This window comes from Tachyglossus aculeatus, chromosome 3 (assembly GCF_015852505.1).
Source record: "Tachyglossus aculeatus isolate mTacAcu1 chromosome 3, mTacAcu1.pri, whole genome shotgun sequence".
Lineage (NCBI taxonomy): Eukaryota > Metazoa > Chordata > Mammalia > Monotremata > Tachyglossidae > Tachyglossus > Tachyglossus aculeatus.
This window is the reverse complement of record NC_052068.1, coordinates 9,206,601-9,230,756: the sequence shown is the minus strand read 5'-3', so window position 1 is coordinate 9,230,756 and position 24,156 is coordinate 9,206,601. Positions and strand designations below refer to the sequence as shown.

Below are 24,156 nucleotides of genomic sequence, written 5' to 3'. Positions count from 1 at the left end.
TTGAAGTTGTTAGAAAAGCTATTTCTAGATAGACTGCCTTTAACATATTACTTAAGCTCTATTTTTAATTGTTTTCCCAGAATTGCCCAAATGTGCTATGATTTGAAATTGAGCCACGCAGCTACTTTTCATGAGGAAAAAGTTGGTGGAATATACATTTATGAAATGGAGCAAGCGAAGTAAGTTTAATTTTATTTTACTGTCGCACTTCACCTCTCAGGGTCGCACCTGGAGAATTTCCATACTCTACCAGTCTCACATAAGGGAGGGAAAGTGAAGCAGAGGCCTGTCCATTCCATTCCTAGCTTGACCAGTAGCTAGCAAGTGGCAGGTCATCTGCTACACGTCAAAACTCACCCGTGCTGAGCCACAGCAGCATGGGAGAGAAGCGAGGGAGGAGACTCAAGTTTACTGCACAGAAGGAGTCAATGGTAAATCGCTTCCGTATTTTTACCAAGAAAACTCTGTGGATCCACTACCAGAACAATTGCAGATGAAGGTGGGGCATTCTGGGAGAAATGTGTCCATGGCATCGCTATGGGTCAGGCAGGACTCGACAACGTAAGGCAGCAATAATACTTCAGAGTATCTTAATGTTTGTTTGGGTATTCGCTTGGGAGCAAGACATTAGTTGAGGGAGTCTTTCCCTGTAAAGCTGTCAGAAAGAGACCCTGCAGAAAGCAATTGACTGTAGTGTTCGTGGTGTTTGTTAAGTGCTTGCTATCTGTTGCCGAATTGTACTTTTCAAGCACTTAGTACGGTGCTCCTCATACAGTAAGCGCTCAATAAATACGATTAAATGAAATGTGCATATAGCCTTAATTCTATTTGTTCTGACAATTTTGACACCTGTCTACATGTTTTGTTTTGTTGTCTGTTTCCCCCTTCTAGACTGTGAGCCCACTGTTGGGTAGGGACCGTCTCTATATGTTGCCAACTTGTACTTCCCAAGCGCTAGTACAGTGCTCTGCACACAGTAAACGCTCAATAGATACGATTGAATGAATGAATGAATGAAATGAATGAAGGATTGTGGTATTTATTAAGCGGTTATTATGTGCCAAACATTGAAATAGTAATAATAATAACTGTGGTATTTTTTAAGCTCTTATTGTGAGCCATGCACTGTACTAAATGTTGGGTAGATACAAGTAAATCGGGTTGGACAGAGTCCCTGCCCTGCATGGGACTCAAAGTCCTAATCCCCACCATTTCACAGCAGACAAATGGGGATTCAATCCCTGTTCTCCCTCCTACGTAGGCTGTGAGCCCCATGTGGGATGTGATTATCTTGTATCTACCCCAGCAGAAGCAGATGTCAGCATGGTCTAGGGGGTAGAACACGGGCCTGGGAATCAGATTACCTGGGTCCTAATCCCAGCTCAGCCACTTGTCTGCTGTGTGACCTTGGGCAAGTCACTTAACTTCTCTGGGCCCGAGTTCCCTCATCTCTAGAATGGGAATTAAGACCGTGAGCCCCATGTGGGACTGTGTCTGACCCGTTTATCTTGTATCTACTGCAGCACTTAGTAATAACAATAATAATAATAATAATGGTATTTGTTAAGCACTTACTATGTGCCAAGTACTGTTCTAAGCACTAGGGTAGATACAAGGTAATCAGGTTGTCCCACATGGGGCTCACAGTCTTAATCCCCATTTTACAGATGAGGTAACTGAGGCACAGAGAAGTTAAGTGACTTGCCCAGTCACTTGCACAGCTGGTAAGTGGTGGAGCCAGGATTAGAACCCACGACCTCTGACTCCCAAGCCCAGGTTTTTTTTATGGCATTTATTAAGTGCTTACTATGTGCAAAGCACTGTTCTAAGTGCTGGGGAGGTTACAAAGTAATCAGGTTGTCCCTCTTGGGGCTCACAGTCTTAATTACCGTTTTACAGATGAGGTAACTGAGGCACAGAGAAGTTAAGTGACTTGCCCAAAGTCACCCAGCTGACAATTGGCGGAGCTGGGATTTGAACCCATGACCTCTGACTCCAAAGCCCATGCTCTTTCCACTGAGCCATGCTGCTTCTCCAGACTGTGTGCAAAGCACTGGAATAAGCGCTTGGGAAAGAACAATATAATAACAAACATACATTCCGGCCAGCAACAAGCTCACAGTCTATAGGGAAGAGAGACATCAATGTAAATAAATAAACAGACAAATAAATAAAGTACAGATATATCAATTCCACACCCTTCATCACCCCCAAATGCCACTTCTGCCCTTTTATGTCACCTAACCACTTGAATACAAACTGTCCCTCTCATCATCTATCTGTACGTATCCTTAGGATCAGGTTGGACCCAGTCCTGTCCCATGTGGAGTTCACAGTCTTAATCCCCATTTTACAGATGCGGTAACAGAGGCACAGAGTTGTTAAGAGTGACCTGTCACATAGCAAACAAGTGGCGGAGCCGGGATTAAGGCCCAGGTCCTTTTGACTCCCAGGCCCTTGATCTATCCACTAGACAACCCTGCTTCTCTAAACCAGTTACACTGCTTCTAGAGAAAGTGCAAGTTAGTTATATCCTTATCTTCCCTCCCAAACCCTGTCCTCTCCCTGACTTTGTCTCACCTCCACAACATCGCTAAGATCTGCCCTTTCCTCTCCATCCAAGCTGCTACTTTGCTGGTTCAGTCTCTCATTCTATCCAGACTGGATTATTGCATCAGTGTCCTTTCTGATCTCCCATCCTCCTGTCTCTCCCTGCTTGACTATACTTCACGCTGCTGCCTGGATTATCTTTGTACAGAAACGCTCTGGTCATGTCACTCCCCTCCTCAAAAATCTCCAGTAGTTGCCTGTCAACCTTCGCATCAAACAAAAACTACTCACTCTCGGCTTCAAGGCTCTCAATCACCTCACCCCTCCTACCTTACCTCCCTTCTCTCCTTCTACAGCCCAGCCCACAAACTGTGGTTCTCTGACACTAACCACCTCACTGGGCCTCATTCTTGCCTGTCCCATCACCGACCCCTGGCCCAAGTCCTTCCTCTGGCCTGGAATGCCCTCCCTCCACACATCTGCCAACTTGTACTTCCCAAGCGCTTAGTACAGTGCTCTGCACACAGTAAGCGCTCAATAAATACGATTGAATGAATGAATGAATCTGCCAAACTAGCTCTCTTCCTCCCTTCAAAGCCCTACTGAGAGCTCACCTCCTCCAAGAGGCCTTCCCTAACTGAGCGCTCCCTTTTTTCCTCTCCTCCTCCTCCTCCTCCCCTCCCCATCGCTCCCCCACCCGACCCCATTCCCCTCCCCACAACACGTATATTAATTCAGTCGTATTTATTGAGTGCTTACTGTGTGCAGAGCACTTCACTAAGTGCTTATATTTGTATATATTTATTACTCTATTTTATTTGTACATATTTACTACATTTTACTAATGTTGTGTATATAGCTATAATTATATTTATTCTGATGGTATTGACACCTATCTACTTGTTTTGTTTCTTTGTCTGTCTCCCCTCTTCTAGACTGTGAGTCTGTTGTTGGGTAGGGACCATCTCTATATGTTGCCCATTTGTACTTCCCAAGCACTTAGTACAGTGCTCTGCACACAGTAAGCACTCAATAAATATGATTGAATAAATGAATGAATGAATATCTCTTTCCAGTGCTTAGAACAGTGCTCCAGCACTTAGAACAGTGCTTGGCACATAATAAGCGGTTAACAAATACCAACGTTATTATACATTACATCTTATTCATTCATCTCTTCTATACATTCGTGCATTTTTCCAGCATTTTCATTCTGCTGTGTTTGTTCCACTTCCAGCTTCACCCATTTTCTTCCTCTGGCTTTAGCTCTGTGTAAATGATTTTTGTCAGTCCTTCCCCTATTAGATTGGAAGTTTGAGGATGGGAAGCGTGTGTCTTGTTAATTGTCATATTCCCCAAAAAAAATTAATACAGTGCTTAGGTATCAGTAGAGGCTCAATAAATACTATCCACTGGAAGGATTTTAAGGGAGGGTGCAGGGAACAAATCAGTTCTATCCTGCTTTGCAGGACACAAAAAGATTTGAAAGAATTTCACTTTCAGGGAACAGTTGTAATAGTAATTGTGATATTTGTTCAGTGCTTACTTTGTACCAAGCACTGTACCGATGTTATTGATGCTATTAGATGCTATTGATGCCTGTCTACTTGTTTTGTTTTGTTGTCTGTCTCCCCCCTTCTAGACTGCGAGCCCGTTGTTGGGTAGGGATTGTCTCTATCTGTTGCCAAATTGTACTTTCCAAGCGCTTAGTACAGTGCTCTGCACACAGCAAGCACTCAATAAATGCAATTGAATGAATGAATGAATACCAAGACCAGGGGTAGATACAAGACAATCAGGTTGGACACAGTCCCTGTCCCTCATGGGACTTACATTCTAAATAAGGGGTCCAGATATTGAATCCCCATTTCACAGATGAGGGGATGTGGCACAGAGATGTTAAGTGACTTACCCAAGGTTGCCCAGCAGGCAAGTGGTAGAGGCAAGAGAAGAACTCAGGTCCTTTGACTCCCAGGCCTGTGCTAGTTCCAAAAATCCATGTTGCCACTGCAAAGCCTACTTGTATTGTGGTGGGTTGCAACTGATGGGTAAGTAGAGTTACTTTGTTTTAATGACCATGGCACTTATATTTTATTTTAAAATTCCTAAGGAAAGATTTTTAAAGCAAAGACCCAATCAGTGGAAAAACCTTCATTCTTCTTGGAGTCCCTGCAGGGCTTTAAATATATGGTTTTTAAAACTTAGTTGTAGAAAAGAAATTGCATTGAGGAAAGAAAAAAATGAACAACCTACAAAGAAGGAAGAAGCCAGGAATACGCTGGACCAAAAGACTAATCCAGGTCTGACTCAAGGCAAACCTCTTGATGCAAAAGAAAAGGTACAGTTTTAATTCTCTTGGCAGAAATAACCATCTGAAAAGTGTTTCTGATTTTACTGGCATTGAACTCGTGACTGTTTGCTATTAGTGATCTCTGACTCTGATGTTTTGGCTTTAGAGTCTAAAAACTATATTCACTGTGTTAATGTAGATCGCCTTAACCATCCTGCAGGCATAATGAATGCTCTGTGAATGACAACAAGCATATTTGATTTACCTACTGCTGTAAGAGTTTTCCTAACTAGTATCATCTTTCAGGCCCACCATTTCCCACATGGTCTTCATGTAATGCATACCAAATTTACAATCCTCTAAACTGGGAACTCGTGAGCAGGGAACATTTTTACCAACTCTGTTATATTGTACTCGGGGTAAGCAGTGTTGCTCAGTGGAAAGAGCCCGGGCTTTAGAGTCAGAGGTGCTGGGTTCAAATCCTGCCTTGCCACTTGTCAGCTGTGTGACTTTGGGCAAGTCACTTCACTTCTCTGTGCCTCAGTGACCTCATCTGTAAAATGGGGATGAAGAGTGTGAGCCCCCCTTGGGACAACCTTGTAACCTCCCCAGTGCTTAGAACAGTGCTTTGCACATAGTAAGCACTTAATAAATGCCAGCATTATTATTATTATTATTATTACTATCCCAAGCATTCAGTACAGTGCCCTGCACATAGTAAGCACTCAATAAATACTGTTGATTGATTGATTGATGCTTTCCCGAATACATTGCCGGTGCCTGAGAACCACATCCCGTGATTCCAGAGGACAGAAGCAATCAGTCAGTTGTATTTATTGAGCTCATGCTGTGTGCAGAACACTGTACTAAGCCATTGAAAGAGTACAAAATAATTAAGTTGGTAGACATATTCCCTGCCCACAAGGAGCTTACATTCTAGAGGGAGAGACCAACAGTCAAGTAAATTCTGGATCTGTACATAAGTGCTGTGGGGCTGAGGTTGGGGTGAATATCAAAGGTTTCAAGGGGACAGTTCAAAAATCAGCGTGGCCTAGTCACAAGAGCACGGGCTTGGGAGTCAGAGGTCTTGGGTTCTAATCCCAGATCAGCCACTTATCAGCTGTGTGACTTTGGGCAAGTCACTTCACTTCTCTGTGCCTCAGTTACCTCATCTGTAAAATGGGGATTGAGATTGGGAGCCATATGTGGGACAGCCTGATAACTTTGTATCTACCCTAGTGCTTGAAACAGTGCTTGGCACATAATAAGTGCTTAACAAATACCATCATCATTATTATTACTATTATTACAATATAGTCAGTAGATAACAATCCCTGCCCTCAAGGAACTTACAGTCCAATGGACTATTTCTCCCAAAAGGATTTTTTTCTATAGCAGAATATACGGAGTTTTCAAATAAATACTACTTTTTTTCTTATTTGAACCCCATCATCTCCAAGAGTATTATAATTTAGACCTAAATTGTCTTTCAGATTTTGGATATAAACTCAGAGACTGGAAAGGGTCTCTGTAGCCTTTCCTTCCCATACCTGTGGATTTCCAAGGCTGAAATGCTACTTGAGTTGGGCTTATATCAACCCGCGAGACTGCTGCTGGCCGAAGCACACGCGGCTTTTCAGGTGAAATCAGTCAAGCAACCAGTAAGTGGTATTTATTGAGGAATTAATGCATGCAGAGCACTGTACTAAGCACTTGGGAGAGCATAATACAACAGAATTGGTAGACACATTCCAAGCCCACAGCGAACTTCCCCCATTCTTACAATCAAATTGGCCAAATGAGAAGAACAACAATTGCAACATCTAAGACACCCAGAAATGGCCAAGGAGCCATTTCAATGACATCCTAGTATTAAGTGCTGGCTTTGGGTATCAAGTTGCCAAGATTAACCCCCAAATGGGATTATCTTTGCATGCAAAGGACTACCCTATAAAAACTCTCCCCAAATCGATGCCATCCCTGAATTGAATTGCCTCCATAAAGAGAGTGGTTTGAGGGAGAATTATGAATACTCACAACATCTGTCCTGTCTTTCTTAGGAACTTAATGACCCCTGTGCAGTATCAAAATGCTTGCATCTCCTAGCCGAATTGGCCATCAAGGAAAATAAGTATGGACAAGCAAAAGCACTGATTGAGGCAGCCCAGGACATCGGAGGCAATGAAGAATTCTGGTACAAAAGTACCCTCAGTTTTGTAGAGACAGTCGTGGCAGGAGAAAGAGAAGGAAAAGAAAGAATGGTGAGAAAAATGTCTCGATGGCCTCTTTCCGGAGATCTCAGGGTGTTGCCATTTTTGTGGCGACATATAGTTGTTTAATGACGGGCAGTGACTCACTGCAATGAAATTAGAAAAACATAAAAAGGTTACAAGCCTCCTCACTAAATCCAGGATAATTTTCCAACTGAAAAATGCCAGATCCTGCCCAAGTCCTTTTATAATTCATTTATTCATTCGACCATATATATTGAGCACTTACTGTGTGCAGAGCACTATACTAAGCGCTTGGGAAATACAATTTGGCAACAGAGACAATCCCTACCCAACAACAGGCTCACAATCTAGAAGGGGGAGACAGACAACAAAACAAAACAAGTAGATAGACATCAATAGCATCAAAACAGATAAATAGAATTATAGATATATTCACATCATTAATAAAATGGTTCAGAATGGTTAACATTGGCAAGTCAAAATATTAACTCTAATATTATCCACAGGCTTGCAATATTTTGCAAAAAACCATAAATGTATTCCAGATTGTGTTGAAGGAAAGACCTAACCGAGACTGTCTCCTGGGATTCTGGATTACGTCTCTGGAAGCCAGGTACTTTTTCTGCTATGGATAATTGATAGATGTATTAGTTTTCCCTTTGATTAGAAGATGATAATTGAATGAAATTGGATTTAAATGTGTAGGCCAGCTTCTGAATTGGCATTTCCATTTCCAATAGATTTCATTCCTTGAATAATAATCCAGAATATTTTTGAGTAATCTATGAAATATATTTTGCTAGTAAAATTCCCTTTACTAGTAATGGTATGTGTTGAGCACCTAATGAATGTAAGGCACTTTACTAAGTATTTGGTAAGGTGATTGAGGTCACCAATGACCTCCTTCTTGCCAAATCCAATGGCTCCTACTCCAGGCTAATCCTCCTGGACCTCTCAGCTGCCTTTGACACTGTCCACCATCCCCTCCTCCTCAACACATTATCCAACCTTGGCTTCACGGTCTCCGACCTCTCCTGGTTCTCCTCTTATCTCTCTGGCCGTTCCTTCTAAGTCTCCTTCTCAGTCTCCTTCGTGGGCTCCACCTCCCCCTCCCATCCCCTTACTGTAGGAATTCCTCAAGGGTCAGTTCTTGGTCCCCTTCTGTTCTCCATCTATACTCACTCCCTTGGTGAACTCATTTGCTCCCAAGGCTTCAACTATCATCTCTAAGCAGATGACACTCAAATCTACATCTCCTCCCCTGTTCTCTCTCCCTCCCTCCAGGCTCGTATCTCCTCCTGCCTTCAGGACATCTCCACCTGGATGTCTGCCTACCATCTGAAACTCAACATGTCCAAGACTGAGCTCTTTATCTTCCCTCCTAAACCCTGTCCTCTCCCTGACTTTCCCATCAATGTGGATAGCACTACCATCCTTCCCGTCTCACAAGCCCGCAACCTTGGTGTCGTCCTTGACTCCGCTCTCTCATTTACCCCACACATCCAATCCATCACCAAAACCTGCCGGTCTCACCTTCAGAACATCACCAAGATCTATCCTTTCCTCTCCATCCAAACTACTGCCTTGTTGGTACAATCTCTCATCCTTTCCTGACTGGATTACTGCATCAGCCTCCTTTCCAATCTCCCATCCTCCTGTCTCTACCTGTTTCAGTCTGTACTTCACTCTGCTGCCTGGATTATCTTTCTACAAAAACGCTCTGGGCATGTCGCCTCTCTCCTCAACAATCTCCAGTGGCTGCCTGTCAACCTTCACATGAAGCAAAAACTCCTCACTATTGGCTTCAAAGCTTTCCATCCCCTCGCCCACTCCTACCTCACCTCCCTTCTCTCCTTCTACATCGCAGCCTGCATTATACTAAGCATTTTTGAGAGTAAAAGTAGAAATGGGTGTGCTAGACTGTAAACTCCATGAGAGGAGGGATCATGTCTACTGTTTCTATTGTCCTCTCCCAAATGCTCAGTAGGAAGCAGCATGGCTTAGTGGAAAGAGCACAGGCTTGGGAGTCAGCAGTCATGGGTTCTAATCCTGCCACTTGTCAGCTGTGTGACTTTGGGCAAGTCACTTACTTCTCTGTGCCTCAGTTCCCTTATCTATAAAATGGGGATTAAGACTGTGAGCCCCAGGTGGGACAACTGATTACCTTGTATCCCCCCCAGCACTTAGAACAGTGCTTGGCACATAGTAAGGACTTAACAAATACCATCATCATCATTATTCTTATTATTATTGCTAGTAGGCACTCAATAAATGTGATTAATTAACTGGGTACAGTACACAAGGTTCCTACTCTCAAGGAACTTACACTCAGATAGTAGTAGTAGTAGCAGAACCATGAAGCCAATCCACCTTTATGGATCGTAATCCTTGCCTTTGCTCAATTCCTCAAAGACTGACCACTTTAGAGATGGCTTTTCCAAATGATTATTCCATTTCTCGAATCTACTAAGCCTCAGTTTCTGCTTTGCTAGAGAACAGAGGGTGGAGAAGGAGAAGACAGAGTGGATCTCAGTCCTAACTGGGTTTGTTGTCAAGATTTGTGGGAAAGCAGGAGAAGAAAGATTTTTTTCTGATTTCACTCCCCTTCATCTGCAGTTTATTATCTGCTTGCCTGCTCCCAATAAGGAATGAAGTTGTGGGTTTTTCCTGGGGAAGCAGGGGAAAATGTTTTTATTTCAGGTTTCCCCCAACGTGTTTGCCACTAATTATCAGACCTCAGAAGTTATTGACACTGGGAAACAAATTGCCAGCTGCTTTGAGAAGCAAGATACAGTGGGGTCTGCTTGCCTACCTCATTCAGCGCTTAGAACAGTGCTTTGCACATAGTAAGCACTTAATAAATGCCATCATTACCTACCCTCCCACATTTCAAGCCAGAGGGGATTGAGCTACCAGGGACTCAACAGGTAGATTTTCCCACCAATCAGATCCTGTCTGCAAACCAATCACAGGACTGGCCGGGCAAAGCATATCATAACCCCACTATTTTGGGGGAGCTCTTCATTAATCGTGAGGGTCGTACGTTAGCAAGACCCAGACTTACTGTGAACCCCTGGAAGCTATTGAGAATGACTCTAGACTTTACTATCCCTCTAGACTGTAAACTTGTCACGGGCAGGGAATGTGGCTGTTATATTGTTATATTGTACTCTCCCAAGCACTTAGTACAGTGCTCTGCATACAGTAAACACTCAATAAATATGATTAACTGACTGTATGACAACCAAGATACTCTCAGAAGATTAATGGAAAAGATTAGGACTCGGTAGTCTGGAAAGAAAAATCCCAAGAGGGAACATGATTAAGAACTATAAATAAGTCAAAAATAGAGGGTGTTGAGCAGAATGAATAGACTGCAGCTTGAAGGTGATATGCTCAGAAGAAACAAAAGATGTAAAATGACAGAGCAGGAGGGAAATAGTATAGAATGTGTTGACAAAAGAAGGTGAACAGGCCCAAAAGACCATTAGGTTCGAGGAGGATTTTGGGGTGAATTCACAAATGATGAATCTATAATAGTAATTATAATAGTTATGGTATTTAAGCACTTACTATGTGCCAGACACTGTACTAAGCACTGGGGCAGATACAAACAGTTCCACCAAGAATCCTGGAATCAGAGTCAGAATAGCGGGTTGGGCAGAACACTGTTTTCCTTTTAAAAGTGTTTCTTATGATTGAAAACAACTTGTGGTTTGTCCGCAGTTGTGAAAATACCTGCTCTAGACTGTAAGCCCACTGTAGGCAGGGAATGTGTCTGTTATATTGTTGTGATATACTCTCCCAAGCGCTTAGTACAGTGCTCTGCACACAGTAAGCACTCGATAGACGATTGATTGAAAATGCATTTTCACTCCACAGGAAAATAGATTTTCAGATAATGCTTTATCAAAATTCAGAAAGTGGAAATACATCCCAGTTGCCATTTGTACCAGAGGAAATATGTGAGACGTTGATGCAACTTGGAGAAGATTTCCTTCATTTTGGATTTATAGAGCATTCCATTGAAATGAAGATGAAACATGCGAAATTCAAAAGGTACATTATTTTACTGTTGGGAATTAATTTCAGTGCAGTCCAGTGGAAACAGCACAGTTCTGGAAATCAGGAGACCTAGTTTCAAGTCCCTATCACTTAAAAAAAAATGATAGCTTTACTTTTTTGCACTCTTCAGTAATTTGATTTGCAAAATAGATCACAAATGATTTTACCAACTCTGTTATAGTATTATATTGTACTCTCCCAAGCTCTTAGTAGTCTTCTGCACATAGTAAGTGCTCAGTAAGTGGGGATTTAGACTGAGAGCATCACGTGGGTCAAAGGACTGTGTCCAACCTGATTTGCTCATATCCACCCCAGAGCTTAGTACAGTGCCTGGCACATAGTAAGCACTTAACAAATACCATAATTATAATTATTATTATTATTATTATCATACAACGAAATTCTGTTGGACCCATTCCCTGTCCCACATGGGGCTCAAAGTCTCAGTCCCGATTTTACAGATGAGGTGTCTGGGGCCCAGGGAAGTGAGGTGACTTGCCCAAGGTCACAGGGCAGACAAGAGAAGCAGGGTGACTTAGTGGAAGGAGCATGGGCTTGGGAGTCAGAGGACATGAGTTCTAATCCTACTCCATCACTTGTCTGCTGGGTGACTTGGGCAAGCCATTCACTTGCCAATGGTATTGACACCTGTCTACTTCTTCTGTTTTGCTGTCTGTCTCCCCTTTCTAGACTGTAAGCCTGTTGTTGGGTAGGAACTGTCTCTATATGTTGCCGAATTGTACTTTCCAAGCACTTAGTACAGTGCTCTGCACATAGTAAGCACTCAATAAATATGATTTAATGAATGAATTAATTTAATGAACAAAGCATGGGTCTAGGATTCAGAAGACCTGTTTTCTAATCACAGCAATTCCACTAGCCTGTTTCATTCATTCAATTGTATTTATTGAGTGCTTACTATGTGCAGAGCACTGTACTAAGCTCTTGGGAAGTACAAATTGGCAACATATAAAATGGGATTAATGCTACCTGCCTCCTCCTCATTCTACAGGGATATCACAAAGAAGAAATGAGATAATTGATATGAAACTGCTTTGGAAAAATTAAAGTGCCATTCAAATTGAAAGTATTATTATTACTGTTCCCAGCATTAATGATTATAACCCAGCTGTTTGCTCTTCCCTCATCCTTACCAGCCCCACAGCACTTATGTATATATCTGTAATTTTATTTATCTGTATTGATGTCTGTCTACCCCACTTTAGACTGTGAGTTCGATGTAGGCAGGGAATGTCACTGTTTATTATTGTAGTGTACTTTCCCAAGCACTTACTACAGTACTCTGCACGCAGTAAGCACTTAACAAATATGATTGGATGAATGAATGAATGTATCTTTCCCAGTAAAGGCAGAGCAGACAATCCATGTGTGTTCACACTGAAGGACACACTGTGCTTCAGATTGTTCTGTGCATAGTACTGGATGATTTGGACTTTTGCCACTGACTCAGTCTTTGAACTACATAGTAAAACTAATTACCTTTATCAAGAAGTAAATTTTTAAAAATTATGTTCATGTGGAACCTACTTACCTCAATCAATAGTATTTCTTTTATCTATTTTTTATGGTATTTAAGTGCTTACTCCATGCCAGGAACTTTACTAAGTACTGGGGTAGATACAAGCTATTCATGTTGGACCCAGTCCATGTCCCAACTGGGGCTCACAGTCTTAATCCCCATTTTACAGACAAGGGAAATGAGGCCCAGAAAAGTGAAGTGACATGCCCAAAGTGACACAGCAGACAAGCAGTGGAGTGGGATTAGAATCCAGGTCCTTCTAATTCCCAGGCCAGTGCTCTATCTACTAGGCCATGCTGGTCGCCCCATATCGGGCATATGTGTCTGGTCTGATTGACTCGTACCTATCCTAGCGCATAGAACAGTGCTTGACAAATAGTAAGTTCTTAACAAATACCATTAAAAAGAGGTTTAATTCAGTGCTGTGCACAAAGTAACACTCAGTGAATGTTTCTGTTTGATTTAGGGACAGTGAGAAGTTTGGCAGAGGATAGGGTCTGGACTGGGAAGCTTACTGAAATCAACTGTTAAATGCTTAATGAGAGTTAATTCTTTTTTTTCTTTTTAAAGCTTGTTTGCCAAAAATGAAAAGAATGAAGAGGAAAAGCATTCATATTATTTAGAATCCCATGTATTGGCCCAGAGAGCAGTGGCAGAAGAAGAAGAAAGGTTTCAGAACATTCAGAGCTTAACACCCTGCAATGAGGTATGGATTGATTAATTGATTAATTAATTCATAATTAATTGATTAATTAATTAATTGACATATTAATTAATATGGTATTTCTCAAGCACTTACTATGTGCCAAGTATTGGGCGATGCATTGGCATAGATATCAGATGAACAGTTGGGACAAAGTCCCTTGTCCCACATGGGGTTCACAGGCAGGTTATCAAATCCTCATTCTACAGGTGAGGAAACTTACACACAGAGTTGTGAAATAAGTAGCCCATTGTCACAAAGGAGGGCAATATTTTTGACATTCTCTTTTAACTGTTTCAGTTTTACAATAAAACATTTCCTTTTTTTCCATTATCTTGAAACAGGTAGAGCATGGTTACCAACTTCAGGAAAAGCTAATAGCACCTCAACTTTCAAGCTTCCCTAAACTGTAAACAGATCGTGGGCAGAGAATGTGTCTTAGAGCATGGTTACCAACTTCAGGAAAAGCTAATAGCACCTCAACTTTCAAGCTTCCCTAAACTGTAAACACATCGTGGGCAGAGAATGTGTCTACCGATTCTTTTATACTCTCCCAAGCACTTAGTACAGTGTTCCACACACAGTAAGCACACAGTTATTGTAAGATCTTGAAGGGCAGAGACCGGGTCCCTCTAGACTGGAGGATCCTTGTGGGCAGAGAACATGTTTAAGATCTCTGTTGATCATCCTCTCCCAAGCACTTAGTACAGTGCTCTGCACAGGCAGCACTCAATAAATGTGAGTGATTGATTAATCTACATTGCCCAATGGGTAGAGAGAACTTTTCTGCTCTCCGCAATGTTGACATACATGGGGCTGCTTCCTGAAAAATCCTCCCACTGTATTACCGTTTTTCAAGCCTTCTTAAAATTGTAGGTTTCAATCAATCAGTGGTATTTATTGAGCACTTACTGTATGCAGAGCACTGTATTAAGCGCTTGGGAGAGTGCAACAAAACAGTTATTAGACACATTCCCTGCCCACCAAGAGCTTACAGTCTAGAGGGGGAGACAAATATTAAAATAAATTATGGATATAGTGTACTCTTCCAATTGCTTAGTACAGTGATTTGAACACAGTAAGCGCTCAGTAAATATGATTGAATGAATGAATATGGACATAAGTGCTGAGGTGCTGAGGTGAACATCAAGTTCTTAAAGGGGACAGATCCCAGTGTATGGGAGATACCATGAGAAGCAGCATGGCTTAGTGGAAAGAGCACAGGTTTGGGAGTCTGAGGGAGTGGGTTTGAATCCTGGCTCTGCCACTTGTCAGCTGCATGACTTTGGGCAAGTCACTTCACTTCTCTCTGCCTCAGTTACCCCATCTGTAAAATGGGGACTAAGACTGTGAACCCCATGTGGAACAACGTGATAACCTCATATCTACCCCAGCACTTAGAATAGTGCTTGGAACATAATTAGTCCTTAACAAATACCATCACTATGATACCAAAGAGCCAGTCAGTCAGTCAATCGTATTTATTGAGCTCTTTCCACTTGCAGAGCACTGTACTCTAGGTAGGTACAGAATAACAATATAACAGACACATTCCCTGCAATCAACAAGCTTACAGTCTAGAGGGGGAGACAGACATTAATATAAATAAATAAAATTACAGATAAACCCATAAGTGCTGTGGGACTGGGAGGCGGGATGAATAAAGGAAACAAGTCAAGGTGATATGGAAGGGAGTGGGAGAAGAGGAAAGGAGAGAGAGATTAGGGGGAAAGAGACTTAATTGAGGAAGGCCTCTGGGAAGAGATATGATTTTAATAAAGGCTTTGAAGGTGGGAAGAGTGGTGGAGTTTGTGGGAGTAGGGAGTTTGTTTCTCTCAGGAAATTTTGTCCTAATAATTATTTCAAAGATGAGACACTGTGAGGGGAGTGATGAGCTAGTCATTTGATTTTGGATTGAATGTAAATATCAATCGTATTTATCATCAATCGTATTTATTGAGCGCTTACTGTGTGCAGAGCACTGTCCTAAGCGCTTGGGAAGTACAAATTGGCAACATATAGAGACAGTCCCTACCTAACAGTGGGCTCACAGTCTAAAAGTGGGGGGGGAAGCTTGTAAGCTTGTAAATGGTAAATGGCAATGGGTGAATTATCCCACAGGAGATATTTCTGTATTCCTGACTCTTTAATCACATCAAGAAAGGGAACGAAACTATGGGAGTCTTTTGGTGAAGTAGATTGTCAGCTTTGGAACTATCCAAAGCTAATTTCTTTTTGCTGCTTCTCATAAATGGCGTCCTGGTTTAGAAAGCCATTTCTTCCTTCCTTTTCCATAAAAACCAACTTCATATTCCACTTCCGTCTCATTTTGCTTAATTAAAGGGCTGTATTAAAAATTTTGACATGCGTGTCCCATTAGGCTTAAGTGATTTTTCATTTCCAAAATATTCGTCATGCATATCCAACATTCTTAAATATTTCAGACACAGAATATCAGTACGCCATTAATGAGGAAACTCGCCAACATGAAGCTGAGTCTGGTGGAAATTTCACTGGACATACTTCAAGTCATTCAAACGGAAACTTTTATCAAACAACTGGAGAAAGAATCACTGAAAAGAATCCTTTCAGAATACATGCGGAATACCAGTGATGTTACTTCCAACGAATATGTAAATATCTTTGTCATTCAACCAGTGGAATTTACCGAATACACTAAAGCGCTCAGGAAAATTTATCAGAATCAAGACTCATGTTCACTGCCCACAGAGGGTTTGCAATCTAATGAAGGGCGATGGATAAAAAACATGTACAGTTACTGAGGAAAATATGTACAGTTACTGGGAATAGGAGAAGGAACAAGGATAAAATAGATAGTCCTGCAATTCTGTCAGGATGAATTATCAGTGTGCAATTGAGTATATATATATATACTCACATACTTACATATATATAATATCCATAATAATGGTATTTGGTAAGTGCTTACTATGTGCATTTCCTCTTCAAGTTGATTTAATAGCTACTGATAGCCATTGATTTTGAATGTCTCTTTTGTGTCTCTCAAAGAAATGGTTCACGCTCAGCCGAACACTGGCTCCCAAGACCCTCGCTCATTTGGCCACCCTGCCAATCCTGGCAACTGGATGCCCAGAGATCCGGGCCAACTTCCTTCACCTCATGGGGAAAGCTCTCCACTTACTTGCCATTCAGGTCGACCCAGTGAATCCCTCATCCTACTGGGATGACAATTTCTGGGTAAGAATTCTGGTTTTTGTGCCCTGAGATTTTCTGTTTTTTATGGCATTTGTGACGTACTAGAAAATTAGCCTGGTCTAATGGAGAGAGCGTGGGCCTGGGAATCGGAAGGACCTGGGTTCTAATCCCAGCTCTGCCAATTGCTGGCTGAGTGATCTTGGGGAAGTCACTTCACTTCTCTGGTCCTCAGTTCCCTCAACTTAAAAATAGGGACCTGTTCTTCCTCCTACTTAGACTGTGAGTCCCATGCTGCTACCTATCTCAGCTCTTAGACTAGTATTTGACACACAGTAAGGTCTTAACAAATACCATAGAAAGGCACTGCTCTTCGAGCAGGGGTAGCTACAAGGTAATCAGGTTGGATACAGTCCCTGTCCCACATGGGGTCACAGTCTAAACAGGAGGGAGAATGGATGTTGAATCCCTATTTTACAGATGAGGAAACCAAGGCACTGAGAAGTGAAACAACTTGCCCAAGGTCACTCAGCAGACCCCTTCTGTGTCACCCTGATTTGCTGTCTTTATTCAACCCCCTTCCCAGGCCCACAACAATTATGTGCATATCTGTCATTTGTTTATTTATATTAATGTCTGTCTACCCCTGTAGACTGTAAGCTCGTTGTGGGCAGAAAATGTGTCTGTTATATTGTACTCTACCAATCACGTAATTCAGTGCTCTGCACATGTTAGTTCTCAGTATATATAATTGATTGATTGATTGATTAATCTTGTATAATGATTTGATGGGTGTGTGCTAGTGGTCATGATGGGTTATTCCTATCAATAATAATAACAACTGTAGTTCTTATATCATGTCTACTGTGTGTCAAGCACTGTACTAACCACTGGAGTTAAAAAAACATGCAGTCAGATCAGACGCAGTCCCTATCCCACATGTGGCTCACAGTCTAATGGGGAAGAACGGGTATTTGATCCCCACTTTATAGATGAGGAAACCGAGGCACCAACCAGTTAAATGATAATCCGTCACCAAAATCTGCCGGTCTCACCTCCACAACACCGCCAAGATCTGCCCTTTCCTCTCCATCCAAACTGCTACCTTTCTGGTTCAATCTCTCATCCTATCCTGACTGGATTACTGCATCAGCCTCCTGTATGATCTCCCATCCTCATGTCTCCCCCCACTTCAGTCTATACTTCACTCTGCTGCCCCAGAAACGCTCTGGGCTGAAACACTCTGGGCATTTTACTCCCCTCCTCAAAAATCTCCAGTGGCTGCCTGTCAACCTATGAATCAAGTAAAAGCTCCTCACTCATGGCTTCAAGACTCTCCATTACCTCGCCCCCTCCTACCTCACCTCCCTTCTCTCCTTCTACAGCTCAGCCCACAGCCTCCGCTCCTCTGCCGCTAACCTCCTCACTGTACCTCATTCTCACCTGTCCTACCATCGACCCCCGACCCATGTCCTTCCCCTGGCCTGGAATGCCCTCCCTCCACTCATCCACCAAACTAGCTCTCTTCCTCCCTTCAAAGCCCTACTGAGAGCTCACCTTCTCTAGGAGGCCTTCCCAGACTGAGCCCCCTTTTTTCTCTCCTCCTCCCCATCCCCCCACCCTACCTCCTTCCCCTCCCCACAGCACTTGTATATATTTGTACAGATTTATTACTCTATTTATTTTATTTGTACATATTTACTATTCTATTAATTTTGTTAATGATGTGCATATCGGTTCAATTCTATTTGTTCTGACGACTTTGACACCTGTCCACATGTTTTGTTTTGTTGTCCATCTCCCCCTAAATAGCCTGTGAGCCCATTGTTGGGTAGGGACCGTCTCTATATGTTGCCGACTTGTAGTTCCCAAGCGCTTAGTACAGTGCTCTGCACACAGTAAGCACTCAATAAATATGATTGAATGAATTTGCCTAAGGTCACACAGCAGGGAAGTGGCAGAGTCGGGATTAGAACCCAGGTTTCCTAACTTCCAGTCCTGGACTCTTTCCTCTGGGCCACACTGCTTTTCATAAAAAGTCATGCTGTAAAACAGTGTCATTATCACATCATGTCATATCTGGTTCCTGGACAAATAGACAAGTTCAGTCTCCACCAGAAATGTCCCCTGGCACAGCCCCTAGAGCACGGGGCTGGTGGCGAGGGGGGTTGGGAATTGGGGAAGGGGCAGTTAATTGGCAGTGGCTTGGGAGAGGACCGTCCCACCCCCACCCACCCATCTTCCCCTGCTGAGGTCTGGCCCTACAGCCCCGGCACAAGATGGGGTGTTGGATAGGGGAGACTACAGTCAGAAATTATAATGATGGCATTTGTTAAGCACTTACTAAGTGCAAAGCACTGTTCTAAGCGCTGGGGAGGATACAGGGTGATCAGGGTGTCCCACATGGGGCTTACAGTCTTAATCCTCATTTTACAGATGAGGTAACTGAGGCTCAGAGAAATGAAGTGACTTGCCCAAGGTCACACAGCAGATATGTGGCAGAGCCGGGATTACAACCCATGACCTCTGACTCCCAAACCCATGCTCTTTCCACTGAGCCACGGGAAGAGGAGAAGCAGCCGGGCCTAGTGGAAAGAACAGGAGCCTGAGAGTCACAGGACCTGAGTTCTATTCCCAGCTCTTGCTGTGTGACCTGGGGTGAGTCACTTCACTTCTCTGTACTCCTGCATTCCCTCCATCTTAGACTGTGAGCCCCATGTAGGACAAGGACTGTGTCCTAGTGGATAGTGTATGGGCCTGGGAGTCAGAAGGACATGGGTTCTAATCATGGCACCGTCACTTGTCTGCTATGTGATCTTGGGCAAATCACTTCACTTCTCTGTGCCTCAGTTACCTCATCTGCAAAACAGGGATTGAGACTGTGAGCTCTATTTGGGACAGAGACTGTGTCCAACCTGATTAACTTGTATCTCTCACAGCACTTAAAACAGTGCTTGGCACATAGTGAGCCCCTAATAAGTGCAATTATTATTAATATCTTGTACCCACCCCAGCACTTAGTACAGTGTTTGACTTATAGTAAGCGCTTAACAAGTACCATTTTTTTAAAAAAAAAAAAAGGGAAGCGGGGAGTTGGTTGCTAGTTTCCTAGCTCTCACTCAGCTCACAGCAAACAGCTGCCAGGAATCACTAAGCATTTTTAATTAACTCAAAGCAGATGCAGCAGGAAATATCAGACAAATGTATTTGCACCACTCTGTATCTCTGTCTCCCATTTGCTCTGCCCCATTTTTCTAGTCAGTCAGTCCATCAATTGTATTTATTGAGCACTTACTGTGTGCAGAACACTATGCTAAACACTTGGGAGAGAACAGTAGAACAGACACATTCCCTGCCCACAGCGAGCTTACAGTCTAGAGGGGGAGACAGACATTAATAGAAATGAATAAATGACAAATGGGGACATAAATGCTGTGGAGCTGGGAGGGGATGAAAGAAGCAAATCAGGGCAAGTCGGTAAGGAGTTCGAGGAAAGAAAAAGAGAGCTTATTCAGGAAAGCACTCTTGGAGGAGATGTGCCTTCAATGTATCTTTGAAGAGGGGAGAGTCATTCGGTTTGGAGGGAAGGCATTCCAGGCCAGAGGCAGGACACGGGTGAGAAGTTGGCGACAAGATAGGTGATAGCGTGGCACAGTGAGAAGGTTGATATTAGAGTGAAGTGTGTGGGCTGGGTTGTAGTAGGAGAGTATTGAGTAGTTGTAGTAAAAACATTTAGTTTATACCTTTTCATTATAAACACAAAAATGATACAAATGTGTAAAGAATGGGCTTGCATCTGGTTCCTTTCTGTGCATCAAAACATGTTAAAGCTGTGACTAAAAATGCAAGCGGTGGAAGAGACTTCTGGTTACAGGTTTCCCTAGTAGCCATGATGGGAAAGAAACTCCATTTCCCCTTTAGCTATGAGAGATTTCCCAGAGATTTGGAGACAGTACAGTTCTTTCAGCCCAGAAATTTACTATGAAAGAACCATTTCTGGTCAGTCCCTTTTTTCATCCTAGGAGAACGTTTGCCACGGGTACACTGTCACAGACCAGCTACACAGTGAGGAGGCCACCAGCAACTTTGAGGAACCTCAGACGTCCCCTACCCACTTGTCTCAAAACAATCTCAATCAATATCTTTCTCTCTCTCTGTCTGTCTGTCTCTCTCTCTCTCTCTCTCTCTCTCTCTTTTCCCTCTTTCTGCCACTTGTCTCAAAACAATCTCAATCTCTCTCTCTCATCCCTATTTGTCACTCTCTCTTTTCTCTCCTCTCCTCTCTTTCTCTCACACTCTCTTCCCCTTCCCTCTCTTCCTCCCTCTCCTCTCACTCTCCTTCCCTCTCTCCACCATCCTTCCCTCTCTCCTCTCTCCCTCTCTCATCTCCTCTGCTCTTTCTCACTCTCTCCTCTATCACTTTCTTTCCCTTCCCCTCTCCCATTTCCCCTCTCTCCTGTTCCTTTCACTCCCATTCTTCCTCTCTTCCCCTCTCCTATTGCTCTCTCTCCTTTCTCCCTCTCTCCCTCTTTGTCCCTCTCTCTTTCTCCCTCCCCATCTCCTCTCCTTTATCTCTCTCCATCACTCTCTCATTCATTGTCATCTATTCAATCATATTTATTGAGCTCTCACTCTTCCTCCTTCTCTCACTCTCTCTCCTCTCTCTCTCCCTCCTTATCTTTCTCCCTCCCCCTCTTTTCTTTCTCTCTCTGTCTCTCACTCTCTCCATCATCTCTCACCTCCCATCCACTCCTTTCCCTGTCCTCTCTCTCTCCCCCTCCTTCCCACCCCTCTCTTAATAATAATAATGATAATAATAATGATGATGGTATTTGTTAAGCACTTACTATGTGCCAAGCACTGTTCTAAGCCCTGGGGTAGATACAAGGTAATCAGGTTGTCCCACGTGGGGCTCACAGTCTTAATGCCAATTTTACAGATGCGGTAACTGAGGCCCAGAGAAGTTAAGTGACTTGCCCAAGGTCATACAGCAGACAAGTGGCAGAGGCAGGATTAGAACCCATGTCCTCTGGCTCCCAAGCCCATGATCTTTCTGCTTAGTCATGCTGCTTCTCTTATTAGCTTGATAAGAAAGGGAAAGAGGAAAGGATGCTTCTCCCACCCTAAGCTTGGGCAGAGTATGAAACCAGCTCTTCAAGAGCTCACGGTGTCAGGCCACCTGGCTTGTGAACCACTCTCCCAAAGTGTGCTTGACAACAAGTCTCTGTGTTACTTAAAACAGGTGTAAAAGTAACCCTTCCCTCGGTTCTGGAACAGTACAGTAAAATAATATTTGAAAAATATTCAGAAATTCCTAAAATATCCTTTGTATTCATTCAGTTGTGTTTATTGGGCGCTTACTACGCAAAGCACTGTACTAAGCACTTAGGAAAATACAATCCAACAATAAACAGTGACGTTCCCTGCCCACGACAAGCTCGCCATCTAGAGGGGGAGCTTACAGTCTTAAAAGAAGACATCACTGATTGTGAAGTTCATTCATTCATTCATTCAATCGCATTTAATTGAGCGCTTACTGTGTGCAGAGCACTGTACTAAGCGCTTGGGAAGTACAAGTCGGCAACATATAGAGATGGTTCCTACCCAACAACAGTCTAGAAGGGGGAGACAGACAACAAAACAAAACGTGGAGACAGGTGTCAAAATCGTCAGAACAAATAGAATTAAATCTATATGCACATCATTAACAAAATAAAAAGAATAGTAAATATGTACTAAACGTTTTCCAGTGGCTGTTAACACTGTCCAAATATTTCCTAACATAGTGTTGTGATGACCCAGCCAAGAGGAAAAAGTCTCAATTGTATTTTCAACACAGTCTTATAGATGTCTCTTAAATATCTGATGCAGAAAGAAATATTTGATACCACCAGCATCTGAATCTTCCTTGTCCCATAGCAGGGCATTGGAGAATTTCATTGTTTGGAGAAAGTCTTGTAGACAAATAACCTCTACCTAGTCAATAAGTAACAAATATCCTATGAATTGTACATACTAGTGTAAAAAAACAAACAAGCAAACAAACACTCCAGGGGGAGGGGCAGGGGGTTGGTAGATCAGACTCAAACTTCCCCATTAATCGAACCTCCCCGATTGTTGCTCCATGAGTTCACCATGAGTGTGTAAGTATGGTAGTGTGCATTTCACAGTCCTGGCCACATTGGGCACCCAAAAAGACTGTCCCTTGTTGTATTGTCAGGCTTTATGTTTGTAGCAAAATTCCTAGAGCGTCTGTACACATAGTCGTCCTTTACATTTGAAGAATACACTGCTGATGGTGATGTTCACTATGAGTGTTTGTGTGTGGCAGTGTGTGGTCCACACTCCCAGCCACATTGGGCACACAAAAAGACCATCCCTTGTAGTGTTGTCATGCTTATTTGTGGCACCTCATGCTATTTTTCCTTTGCCTCCCTGTCTCTCGTTCCTTTCGAAACTTTCTTTCATCTTAATTAAGTTCAGATAATTCGGACAAGGTACTGGGTGATTGATATCTCTGTGTGTGTGTGTGTGTGTGTGTGTGTGTGTGTGTGTCTAATTGCCGGGCTATAGGCTATTTAAGAGAATTACATTATTCACAACATGTTCTTTTATAGTTAGAAGCTAAATTAAATGCCTCAAATGAGTTTGCAGAAGACACAGAAAGCAACAAAAGTGCAGTTCCAAGTTTGGAATCCCATCTCTCTGAACCAATGGGTGAGAAACAAAGAAAGAAAGGAATTGAATTAAAGGTATTTTTTTTTACCTGAATGACATAACACCACTCCCCCACCCCCCGAACAGATATTTTGTCAAAAGTGCAATTTAACAAATAGATAAAAAACCCTCCTCTTGCTCTTTTTCCTCTCTAGAAAAAGATGGTCTTAGCCCAAAGATATCTCTCTCAAGCTACAGAGATTTTTCTCCAGTCCATGAGCATCGCCTTCAGTAACAATATTCTCCACACCCTGGCTGCTTCCAGCCTTGAAATGGTTGAATGCCTGGGGCGATTGGATCCAAATGCAGCAGTCCAGTTTTTGGCTTTGTACCAGGTAATAAGATGGATTTTCCATGATGGACAACCCTTCCAAGGTTCCACACATTCCCACTATCTGTATTCTTCACCCCTTGGAAACACACTATGTAGTTTGTTACTGCTGAACTTTCATATACCTTTGGTTCAGAATTTGGTCCCCAAGACTTCTCACCTTTCAATGCATGAAGCAGCATGGAATAGCAGATAGAGCGCGGGCCTGGGAGTAAGAAGGTAATGGGTTCTAATCCTGATCTCACCACTTGTCTGCTGGGTGACCTTGGGAAAGTCACCTCACTTCTCTGTGCCCTAGTTACCTCATCCATAAAATGGGAATTGAAACTGTGAACCCAATAGGAGACAGGGACTGTGTCCAACTCAATTCGCTTATATCTACCCCAGCACTTAGTACACTCCCTGGCACATAGTAAGCGCTTAACAAATACCATTATTATTATTATTCAACATTCTTCATCTTGTATGAGAGTAGGAAGAGCTAAGTTGTTATTATTATAAAGGGATTTGTTAGGCGCTTATTTTTGGTCTGAGAAGAAAGGTAGATAGGAA

General features: G+C 42.7%; 1 protein-coding gene across 1 annotated transcript in view; it reads left to right on the top strand.

The window, feature by feature from the left end:
• CFAP46 (cilia and flagella associated protein 46) overlaps window positions 1–24,156 on the top strand; it is a 203,464-nt gene that overhangs the window by 131,405 nt on the left and 47,903 nt on the right. Inside the window, exons 33-43 of the mRNA XM_038743855.1 lie at window positions 81–179; window positions 4,756–4,888; window positions 6,334–6,480; window positions 6,901–7,101; window positions 7,581–7,687; window positions 10,957–11,133; window positions 13,250–13,385; window positions 15,827–16,015; window positions 16,413–16,601; window positions 23,174–23,308; window positions 23,429–23,608. Of these exons, the coding sequence (XP_038599783.1) occupies window positions 81–179; window positions 4,756–4,888; window positions 6,334–6,480; window positions 6,901–7,101; window positions 7,581–7,687; window positions 10,957–11,133; window positions 13,250–13,385; window positions 15,827–16,015; window positions 16,413–16,601; window positions 23,174–23,308; window positions 23,429–23,608 (1,693 nt within the window). The remainder of the gene's footprint in view (window positions 1–80; window positions 180–4,755; window positions 4,889–6,333; window positions 6,481–6,900; window positions 7,102–7,580; window positions 7,688–10,956; window positions 11,134–13,249; window positions 13,386–15,826; window positions 16,016–16,412; window positions 16,602–23,173; window positions 23,309–23,428; window positions 23,609–24,156) is intronic.